At 39.1% G+C, this 11,774-nt stretch overlaps 2 protein-coding genes across 2 annotated transcripts in view; both read right to left on the reverse strand.

Moving 5' to 3' along the window:
* LOC104826377 (helicase protein MOM1-like) overlaps nt 1–8,497 on the reverse strand; it is a 9,033-nt gene extending 536 nt beyond the window's left edge. The window contains exons 1-11 of the mRNA XM_010559041.1: nt 7,660–8,497; nt 6,998–7,511; nt 6,742–6,823; nt 6,219–6,473; nt 5,633–5,806; nt 4,265–5,374; nt 3,741–3,845; nt 2,002–3,339; nt 1,136–1,846; nt 826–1,057; nt 1–609 (exon numbers count right to left, since the gene is read on the reverse strand). Coding sequence (XP_010557343.1) covers nt 1–609; nt 826–1,057; nt 1,136–1,846; nt 2,002–3,339; nt 3,741–3,845; nt 4,265–5,374; nt 5,633–5,806; nt 6,219–6,473; nt 6,742–6,823; nt 6,998–7,511; nt 7,660–8,038 — 5,509 coding nt within the window. The 5' untranslated portion in view covers nt 8,039–8,497. The remainder of the gene's footprint in view (nt 610–825; nt 1,058–1,135; nt 1,847–2,001; nt 3,340–3,740; nt 3,846–4,264; nt 5,375–5,632; nt 5,807–6,218; nt 6,474–6,741; nt 6,824–6,997; nt 7,512–7,659) is intronic.
* Nucleotides 8,498–10,129: 1,632 nt separating this feature from the next.
* Nucleotides 10,130–11,618, reverse strand: LOC104827407 (alpha carbonic anhydrase 7-like). The gene is made up of 5 exons (XM_019204078.1): nt 11,519–11,618; nt 11,123–11,340; nt 10,924–11,030; nt 10,491–10,593; nt 10,130–10,359 (listed from the first exon to the last, which is right to left on the reverse strand). The coding sequence occupies exons 1-5, from the start codon at nt 11,613–11,615 to the stop codon at nt 10,186–10,188; spliced, it is 699 nt and encodes a 232-aa protein (XP_019059623.1). The 5' UTR covers nt 11,616–11,618; the 3' UTR covers nt 10,130–10,185.
* Nucleotides 11,619–11,774: the final 156 nt, after the last annotated feature.

The raw sequence follows: 11,774 nt of genomic DNA on the forward strand, positions 1-11,774 counted from the left end.
GCTGAACCACCATACTTGAGAATGTTGGAGCAGAACCTGCAGGAGGCAGGTTCAAGGCGACAGTGTTCGGCCCTTCACAAGCCTCGGGTAGGGGAATACTAGCAGGAATAGAGTTCCGAGAAAAGGGAGACGGTGCTCGTTGGACATTAATGTTGGCTGGTGAGGAGGAGGACGATCTGTATGACTGCAGATGCGGGGCTGGAGCACGTACTCCCTGATACCCATATGGCGTAGCAGGTGATGGAGATCCCGGAGATTGGTTCGTGTTTGTGATTACAGGCGGCAGCCTTGACTGATGAGGTACTGATGAGAAACGTTGAGCAGGGATGGGAGAAACGGTAGGCTGAGATTGTGGCATATGGACTAATGGAAGAGGGAAAGGAGGGACGCGAGGAACGCTCAGATGAAATTGCGGAGGAGGGACTAAAGGACGAGGGAAATGAGGGACAGGAGGAACTGGCAGATGAATAACGGAAGAGACGGTCAATTGAGATCGTGGAGGAGCCATTGATGTGACCGAGGGGCGAGAAGGGGCAGCAGGATTATTCCTCTGTGCTTGGGCATGTGTGAGTTGCCGTGTAAGTAGATGTACCACACCAGAGTTTGTATCTGCACATATAGAAAAGTAATGGGTTCATGTCAAAAGAAACATATATGCACATGAAGTAACTGCACCAAAGTTCCTTGACAGCATGATATACGAGTAATTTTCTACTATTGAAGAATTTGTAGCATTTGCAGCCGAGACCTTACCTACACATCTTACTTTTTTCCTTTTTCTTTTTTCAATATTCCAAATCCATGGTGGAAATAAGGTTCACTTACCCTTTGAAGTTGCCGTTATAGAAGTAGTTGGTTCCGAACATATAGACTTGAAAGCATCTACCAAGTGCTTGTTCATGATGATTAGATTCTTATAGGTTTCCAACTCCTTTGCTCTGGCCTGGAACTTGGTGTCTTCTTCATGGAATTTAATGTCATACTCACGCCGTAACTCAACCATCTTAATTTCAAATTCAGCCATCTTAATTTCAAATTCAGTCTTCAACTGTGTTTTCTGCATATAGAAGCATTATGGCAATGAGCAGAGAGATAAGAAAACCAAGACCAAAATTGAGAATAGAAAAAACTTAACTGTATCTTCATGGAATTTCCCATTTGTCTCCGCTTCTCTGTGTATCTTCTCTATCTCGTATTGAAACGGGTCCCCAAGCAGCGGTAGGGGCATCTGCAAAGCAGCTAGACCGGAGCTCTGTGGTATATGATCGGTGAAGGTCATCGATCTGCCTTCAGTGGTAGCTGGCTGGTACGCTGCAACACCTGCTGAAAGCTCCACTATACCTTCCTGGACAAGTTCTACAAGGTTCTCTGCATGATGGAACAAAGTCTCGGGATTTTGGGAAACAACTCTGTTGCTTGAATTGCATGGAGATTCAGCTACTTCCATTTGACGAGGATCTGGTTCAGCTATGTAATGCTCAACTACTTCCACTTCATGATGATCTGGTTCAGCTATGGCAGGCTCAGCCAGTTCCATTTGACGAGGATCTCGTTCAGCAACGGAAGGCTCAGCCACTTCCACTTCAAGAGGATCTGGTTCAGCTATGGAAGGCTCAGCCACTTTCACTTGAGGAGTATCTGGTTCAGCAACGGAAGGCTCAGCCACTTCCACTTGAAGAGTATCTGGTTCAGCTACGGAAGCCTCAGCTACTTCCACTTCATGAGGATCTGGTTCAGCTATGGAAGGCTCAGCTGCTTCTTTGATATTTTGGCTCTCAGTGTTTGGTGCGGCGTCTTGTTCAGTTCCAGCCGGTGAAAATGGAGGTGGACACATATCATGAGCAGTCTGTCCAAGAAAATGAAAAAATTCATCAGCAGAACATGTATCTGCTTCAATACCCACCTTTTTTTCCTGCAGAAATCTCAAAATGAAGATGATAGATATCTAGGATTTCAAACCAGGAGAAGAGAAAAGGTGACATAGAGGCAGAAAGAAAGTACTTGATCTGGTATGGCAGAACCGCCAGACTCTACTCCAGGGACAGGGTGCTCCAAAGGCCACGCCAACTCTCCTGGAGACTCGTGATTGGGAGAACAAGTTTCGCCGTTCCACATGACCAAGGAGGGAGCAGAGTCGGTATTCAAATTTCTTGCTTCATTATTTTCTTCCAAAAGCAAAGCTTGCACTCTATTCAAAGGCAGATCATCCGAGACACCATTTTCTAGAGGCTGAGACATCTCCAGCACCCGCAAGGTAACATCTTCATTAGGTACTGGTCGCGTCACTTCATCAAAAACCTGATCTTCAGACAAAAGTACATTCGAGGCTGCAACTTTCTCTTGACAGTCAACATCAGAACAAATCTCAGGATCAGTAACTGAAGTAGGTTCACTAGACCTGCTCTCAACCGCGGTATCCTCTTGACCATTTCTCACCATTTCAGGGACATCAAGTTGAGAGTTATCAGCCATGACGGTTCCTATCTCGTTCTGGGATTTTGCCAAAGGCTCATTGGCCTCTTGCCATTCCTCATATCCTCCGCTCACATCACCAGCAAGGTCATTATGTGTTCCAGCCACATCGGGAGCATTTTCAGAAGTGATTGATGGAATTACTCCACCGAGTAAATCTTCTGTCCATCTCCCCATTCGTTTAATCTGATCAGCTTCATATTCATCCAACTTCTTCCTTTCAGCCTCGTGCCTCTCCTCTAGATTCTTTAGGCTTTCATCCATCTGGCTTTTGAGCTGATCAAACTTCCTCTTGAAATCACGGTCCATTGCTTTAAGCTCACCTATCTTACTTGGACTTCCGGCCCTCCACGCGATATTGATAACTAGTGCCTTTGCTTTTTTGTTTTTTTCCAAGTCGCTCTTCGCCTTTTCATAGTTTCTTGCCAGCTCCATCTTTTCTTCCTCATGCCTTGCCTGAAGCTTTTTGGATTGCTTACTCCATTTCTTTACAATGTCTTTGGCACTCTTGTCAACATCTCTCCTCAGTGAATCATAATCAGTACCTCTCAGCTCAGACAGGCATGCTTGACTCTCGGAAGCACACGCTTTTCCAGTATTCTTTTCTTGGAGAAGCATTTCTTGTGACTTATTTTCTTCCACTTGATTCCTACTGGTACATTCCACTGGTTGTTCAGAATTTTCTGGAAGGAAGTCCAACATTGAACCCCTGTGGCTCTTCAAGAATTTACTCCTCAAACAGCACAACATTGAATAGATAAAATCAACAACTTCCCTTGAACAACCGTATGCTAGATGATCTTTAGCAAGAGCCAGAGTTTCACGGCGGTTAAGTTGTTGCTTTTGAGATGTGGCTGCGACCCAACACTGACATTCCAAAAGATTTCATAATCAGCATGAGAAATAAGCACAACATATCAGAATCAAATTCCAAACAAGAATACTTTGAAGTTCTTGAAGACACACAATTAGCTACAGCAGCCTGACTTCCAGCGTGTCCTAGGTGACCAACTAAGTCCTTGATTTTGTACCATGCAGGAAGAGTTCTAGTCAATTGGTCAATGATACAAGAAGGCGAGCTTTTTTCCCAGGTGCCTCAGCACCGAGATTTCAACACTTACTTCTTTTTTTAGATCTTTTCCTGATCAATGTTGTTGGGATAATTGGTCATCAGGAAAAGTTTTGTCAAAACTTAAAGTGACGAGTATGCAAAACAAAGTCATATCAGGAAGGAACAAACACATAAATATCCAAGAGTAATACCATACCACGGCTATCTGGAAAGCCTGCAATTCTGTTGTTTGTTCTTTGCAGACACGATGGTTACTGATGACATATTCAAGAAAATTCTCAGCAACACTCGTCACATCTGCCTGAAAAAAAAAGTCAACCAATAATGCATGCCATAATTAATGACCATTCCTCAACGGAACTTCGATAGGCTTAGTCATCATGGACATAAAGTAGAGATATAGGATACAGTAAACAAAACGCATGCCTTACCAACAGCTCTCAGATAGGAAAAAAAAAATTTGATATAGTAGACTAGCTTATATAAAAGAGACAATGCATATCTCTTGACCTGTCCCTAGGACATGAGCTACATAAATACCTAACTGTATTCTCACAGTTCTCACAAAAGCAAGAGTACATTTTAATAGGAGAAAAAAATGCAATCACAAGAAAATTACATATGTTTTAATGCAATAAAATAGGATTAAGAAGAAAATTTTGATGATCGCTATTCTGCAAATCATACAGGCTAGTTTACCATCATAGAAAAGCCACTTACCGAAAGATGTAAAACTTGGAAAAGTTTTGCCATCTCCAGCTTTAGAGCAGCATGGAGACCTTTCTGTGCCTCGTAGAGTCCTTTCCCGCCATCATTGCCGGCTATATCCTCTGGGATTTCAGAGATGTTACCGCCCGAAGAATAAAATCCAACAGCATCATTCACGTGCAACATGTTATCAATACTAGAAGCAGATCTGGGTGATTCCAAAGCCCCTGCAGAAGAAACATGTTTCAGCCCAAAGGCATTTTCTTCCTCATGACGCGCTGGGGGATCAAATATATAAGCGGCAGCCTTCTTACACTTCTCTGCAACTCTCACATTTGCAACTCTATCACTAGTTTCAGAATCCTCAAAATAACTTGCCCTTTTCCGGATTCTTTGCTGTGAAACTGAACAGTATCTCCATGTTGGACTCCTTTGATTCAACAATTTCGACCAAAATATGTTTGGACTATCCTCATCTGACAGCTTAACCTTCTCTTCACCAAATAATGCTGAATCAGTATGGTAAATTCCCTTAACATACTTGGCTTCCAAGATTAGATAACGCTTGTCTTTCTTCTTGTCGCCACTTCTGGGATAAAGTACAGACAAAATCTCATCAATCACACCTTCAACTATAGATCGCTCAAAAAGCACTCCTGATTCTGAGGTTTGATTGCTGTGAAAATGCTCTAGCTTATCAAATAAATAGGACGAACCCCACATGAGCAGCGCATGAATAACAAGACGGCTTGGGTTCTCTGCAACATGCTTATTCTGTCTAGCTAGAAGTAGAGCCTTTTCTTCAACAGTACATGATGTGTACAATCGGAATATTTTAGTTCTTTCTGACTGTGACTCGATCTTGATCTTCTCTATGAACCTTAGATCTTGCACTGGATTCCAGCTGCTATCAAAAAGAATAAAAGCTTCAACTGACGAAAGTTTAACAGTGTTTGAGCAGGCACGTGTTTCCAACAGTAGCACAAATCTTTCACTTTCTTTGTTGAATTTGTTCATAGAGCATCGTTTCTTTGAAGGCGAAACATTATGATCTATACGCCCAAAAGATGGTTCTCCAAATCTCTGACGCATAAACAGGTCAAGAAGATCACCCGCCAAACCCTGTTGACAGCTTAAAGATGAGGCATATATGAGAGGTCATGCAGAAAAACCAAAAAGAAGGAAAAACATTAGAATTCATAATAACATAAGAACTAGATTTATGATTCGTCATCATACAAAATTTTAATCCATCCAAATCCCACCCATGGAACAAACTCTGAGCTTTGAAACGTACGTATAGAGTTACATTAAGTGTTAAAATGCATTAAATTTCATACATCATAGATATCAGAAAACTAACACATAAAATCTATGCACCTGGAAGAAGACAACCACTTTCGAACCTTTCCTCTTTATCTCAGTCAGCATTGCGTCAAGTAGCCGTAATTTCCCACTTGCTTTGATTTCTACGTCTAATATTTCGCCTACCTTGAGATTCTTGATGACCAGCGAGCGCACCGATTCATCCACATGATATGGATGGTCGCAGGTCTGTCAATAAGTTGCAGAGATATCACAGAAAGGTGTCTAATCATAGACTCGTGTTATCTATCACACATCAACCAAATCTAAAAAGTTGCACAAGGGGTAAACATACCCTGGACAATCCATTTACCGTTCAATTTCTACCTGTTAGGGGTAAACTCATAGCCACTAGACCAACACAACTTGCTAAATCAAAAATCAATCCAAAAGTTGCATAATGCATCACAAGGTTTATGCCAGGCTCATAAGTAAAACACCAGGGCAAGAGAACAAAGAATATTCAGGATGGTCTAATAAAACAGCAATGCTGCAACCACCAGATGCAATGCTATCTAACTTTCTTTTCTCTTTCCTATTCTGTTAACTGTAGATTCATGGCACATGTCAGTTTAGAACGAATATGTTTATATCAACTGACCTTCCTGGCAGAAATAAGAATGTTATGCAACTCTCTGACGGGATCATTCTTCGACAACGAACAGAGAGACAACGAATTGGACAGCAGAATCGCACAGTATTGCTCTAGCTGTATATCTGATATCTGCACAGGCACCCAGTACTCAGGATAGCTCGATGAATCTGCTTTGTAATCATGTGATTCATCTTGTTGAATAATTTGTTCATTAGTCTCCCCAAAGTCTTTGCTTGCAGCAGGTTCAGATTCCCCCTGATCCTAATCCAGTGTGTAACAAAATTTTGTAACTTAGAATTAAAAAGTACATGCGTTAAATTACTAACCAAGGGAGCAAATTTAGTGACTACTGACAGCTGAAATGGCCAAGACGACATATTCTTCTTGAATCATTGCAATTATTAAAAAAAATGACCTTGAAACTAGTGTAAATTTAGATTCTCCTTAGTTGAAATAAATCAAAGTCCACTACGTGAAGGGTGTCCAAAGGCTTTCAATTAAAAATTGATCGAATATAAAAAAAACCAACCTGTGTCGTGCAATCATCAAATTCCTGATCAGGCTTAGTACCGCAGGTGCAATTCGCCAGGTTTGCTGAATCGTTGTTGACCCTTCAGAGAGTTGCCTTAAATTACTAACCAGTATGTAACTTGTCCAACAAATTTCTACCCTAGAAGGCACATTGTTCAACTGAAACGCATAACTTGAACAATATATTATATATTAGGGCATCTGTTGTATAAAGCAGTAAACAAATCAACAATCCCTATAAATATCATACTTACTTATGCCTTTTCTGAAACATGTTGCACATTTGGGGATGATCATCATTTTTGCACTCAGATGTTGATGGAATGGTCCCTTCATGACTCATATTGCAGTCATCTCCATTAACAACCATGGCAGGAGTATCTGGCACTGCCTCTGCTCTGTCCCTTTTCCGTTTCAAAGATGAATCTGCATCCTTTCGTGCAACAGCTAGATCAGCTACCAGCTTTTGGGGTTCTGGATTCTCTAGTTTTTTACCTTCCAAGCCAACTTTTAAAGCACCAACATTTTCATCATCTGCTATGCACGAGGTAACAGTTACTCCTACTTCCTCGGCATTTGGAGAAGTGGTCACTTCTTCCACATGGTCAATCTCCTGGAACGAGGGGGGAGAGAGAGATACTGCTTGCTCTAGATGATCATCATGAGTAACTTGTGCGAAGGTTTCTGCCATATCCTTTCCATTGTTTCGATCAAACTCATTGCCATCATCAGGGTATGTGTCATTATCTTTGCTTCCATTTTGATCAGCTGTAAAGAAATAAGAACGCGTAAGAACAGCAATTTGTTCACAAGACAATCTCATCGATTTGGAAAATAGAAGAAAAGGCGTCATATTCCAAACACGAAAGGAAATAGATAAATGACACACCACATGACCTAATGGCCAAGAAACTACCCAAGTACTCAGATTTCTTTGGTTGCCGTATAAACAATGCTCTATAAACCCGGCCAGTCATTCTGGGCTTGCATTGTCTGATCGGACTGGTCAACTCTTCCATACTCTTCTCCTTTTTGAGCTTTCTCTGGTCGGTATCTGAGGAAGGTCCCGCAATTTTACCAGACTTCCTCAAAGGGCTCGGAGCATTCTTCCTCTCCATTCTCTCTGACTTTCTGGCAACTGAATAAGTCGAGGGAATTTGTTTTTCTGGTCTCTCTGTAGTGTTAAATTGCAAAGAAGCAGGTTTCTTTGATGGTGCTTCCTGAACAGTCCTCTCCTTGGAGGAATTACTCTCATCTTTCTTCCCCTTGTCCGAAGAAAATGTGTCCTTTGCCATTAGTTCAACTACAGATCAAGAAGACGAAAAGAAATTAACCAAAACCAAGGCGACCTGCCTCAAGCAATGTTCCCACCAATTTACACACACTCAAATCTCTCAAGAGACTTCACTGGATAGAAACCCTACCACAACACAACACGATCAAGACCGTACTTTTACTTCTAAATTAACACTACACTGATGTGATCCGCCTTGCAAAACGCCCAAATCCAACGCGAGTTTCCCAGAAAACCCTCACACTCGGTGAAGCGATTCTAAGGCATGGGAGACAACCCCTAATCATCTAATTCCTCCTCATCGGAAAGGACGAAGACCCACTTGCGTGAGAGAATCCCGACTCAAATTCACTCGGAAAGAGAGATTTCACAGAGAGGGAGAGGGCGAGAAGATCGACGAACATGCTTCAGGCAGAGCGCGTCAAGAAAGCGAAACAGAAGGGACGAAGAGACAGAAAGAGAACCGACCTTTTTTTCCGACCGAGAAAAGAAGCCACGGCGAGCGAGCGAGCGAGAGAGAGAGATAGAGAGGAGAGCGAGAGCGAGAGAGAGAAAGAGAGAGCTCCGGTGAAAGGCTAACCGGAAGGGCGAAAGAGTGGGAACGAACAGAGAATGGTGTCTGGTTAAACCTCTCAGTGTAATTAATAAATAATTAATTGTGATATAAATATGCTATATATATATTCTATACATAGGTGTTTCGACTACCTATTATAAATAGATTTAAATATCCTTTTAACGATTGTTTAATAGGTTTCAAACATGATTTTATTGAATTAAGTAAATATTTAAAGAAGTTTTAAAGACTTCTAATTAAGTAAATCAATATACAGTTGAATATACTGTTAAAAAGAAAATATACGGCCATTATTTTAATTATACAAATTTTGTATCTTACAAAAATAACATTTTTTAAACAATTCCACGTAATAAAACGTCAAAACATGAACAAGTCTGTAATAGAAACATATGAATTTTAGATTAAAAAAATCTATAAAATACATAATTCGCATTATTACAAATGTCACTGATACGACGTAGTCACTCGGATTCAGCATTTATTTTCATAAAGTAATGACAAATACAAAAAAACTTAACGGCCAAACAAAAGCCTTTTTCCTAGTAATATGTAATGTTTATTTAAAAATAAATAAACTATTTTGATTTTTTTTATAAAAAAAATTTTCATTCGGATTCTTGTCTTGGTTTGAACAGGTAGACGTTGCGCTTATTCTTTGGTTGAACCGGCCTCGCATTAGAATTCGATTGCTGCAATAGAAATTAAGAATAGATATTATGTAATAAGTATAATACCCACATGTATATATATATATCACGTACATTCTAGTATACATATTATATATATATAATATGCACTTATTATTCAAGATAGGGGTAAACGTTTCGGATTTCAAATCGGAATTTTAGTGATTCCGTTCGAGAACAGTTCATTCTGTATTCTAAAATTTATACCAAATTAGTGCCGTATATTATTCGGTTCGGTTCGGTTTCAGTTTCGGTGCGGTTCAGTTTCGGTTTTTGTTTAAAAAAATTAGATTTTCTTAAGAAAATTTCGGTTTTTTCAGAATTTTATAAAATTCAATTCGGTTCGGTTCTATTCTATAAAAATTGTACCGTTTGGGAATTTTGAACGGTACGATTTTAGAAAAATACCGAAATTTTCTGTTCGGAACCGAAAGGAAACGTCCACCCTAATTCAAGATGTGAAGTACATATTATTCCCTTTATTTTTTTATTAAATATCGTTTTAGAAATTCTTTAGTTATCATTTTAAAATTTTTTAAATAATTTTTAATAAAAATCTCCAATTTTATCCTTAATTAAAAATATCATATTTAAATAGAGTATGAGTGACAATATGATTTAATAAGGGTATATATAACTTTTTAAAAAAATTTAAAATTATGAAAAAACCCAAAACGAAATTTATATCGGAACGGACCGAGTACATAACAAGTACTTACGTCATGGACAGCCACCCGAAGCAGCCTTAATTGTTCTCTTGTGACAGTCCTCACCTGAAAATCTCGTAAAATAATAATAATAAATGAAGAAGGTATATCAAATGATAGCAGCCATCGTTATAAATTGTGGGCATTAATTAATTATGTGAAAACGAAATGATAATTATACCTTTCGAAGGACGGTCCAAAGAACATTTTGTGTACAAGGGGGGGTGGTAAGTGACCCAATGTATTGATAATATTTTCTGCTCACGAGTTTGACTTTTCTCGCATCGATGACTCCGATATTATTCTCGCCCTCGTGTTCATCAGAAACAGCCCTCAATTCCTTCTCCAACTGCATAAACCAACAAAGATAAAATTAATTACAGAAATTAATCAAATTATATAGAAATAGTAATGAATAGTGATTATGATAAATGTTGATTAAAGAGATTAATTATTATTGTTATTATTATTATTAATCACCGAGCCGAGAAAACCGTCCGGTCTCCCGATCTTGTATAAGACAGTAACGACAGCGAGACTTCCGTTTTTGCTCTCGTGAACCATGTGCAGCTCAAGAGCAAACCTGCAAAATTATTTTTATAATTTTCATAAAAATATTTAATACATAGTCATGCATATATATGTGCAGTGATGTATGGATAAAGATGAAAATCTAATAATCATCTAAAAAAAAAAAAAGAATATGGTACATCTGAGTTGAGGTTTCATATATATAATCGTGAATGTGCAGCTATCATGTGTGTGTATATCATGGAAATTGAATGATACATGACAACGAATTTAACGGAAAACATCTATGTTATATATCTAATTGGAGGGTCATGCTATAAATGATCTTGCATATACATATATATATATATATATATATATATATGTGTGTGTGTGTGTGTACCTTTTGCCATTGATAGTGTGTTCAGAGGGTGAATGCCAGTGAAGCTGTCCTAGTTCATATTGCATGTCATTGATCTCAATGCTTCCCGCTCCATGTTCGAATTTCAACTGCCACAATATCACGTTAATATATACATGCATTTGATTTCGGCATATACATACATACATATATATTTATATATATGTGGATAGTGAAATACCATCATGTCATGGCCTCTGTTCTTGAGAACGGCATTAGAGGGATGATAATCTTCATTAAGCATTCCGGTATTTGAAACAAGCCTAACTCTGTCGTGGAAAAGATCGATAGGGGATTGCATTTTCCCTTCTCCGCACAATTTCCATTCCGGCTTCAGCTTCCCCCAATTCTTCGGCCCCTTCGCCCCGTTCTTCTCGTAGTCGAATTCATGTTCATCCTCTACACACACAAAAAAAAACCGTAAATACGGATAAAGAGCCGAAATCATTCGAAACGTGAAACGTTATAGAAATTTATGGAAATTGAATATTAACAACATATGGGTTAATCAAAATCAATATACATGCATGTGTACGGTTGATCAAAACCCTAATTGACAAGATGTGAATAAGCTTACCGACTTCTCCGCCACTTGATGCTGCATTCATACGGGAAACAGCGGCGGCGCTTACGAAGAGAAGGAAGAATATGCATCGGATTGATGATTTCTCCATTTTTTTTTTGTATATATATATATATATATGTGTGTGTGTGTGTGTGTTCGTATAAGTGAGAGATGAAAATGTTTTTTGCTTTATAAAATGCGAAGGAAGCCAAGTTCTTGTGATACATATAAATACTTACATATATATATATATATATATAGACAAATA

The sequence above is a fragment of the Tarenaya hassleriana genome, unplaced genomic scaffold (assembly GCF_000463585.1).
Source record: "Tarenaya hassleriana unplaced genomic scaffold, ASM46358v1 Cleome5, whole genome shotgun sequence".
Lineage (NCBI taxonomy): Eukaryota > Viridiplantae > Streptophyta > Magnoliopsida > Brassicales > Cleomaceae > Tarenaya > Tarenaya hassleriana.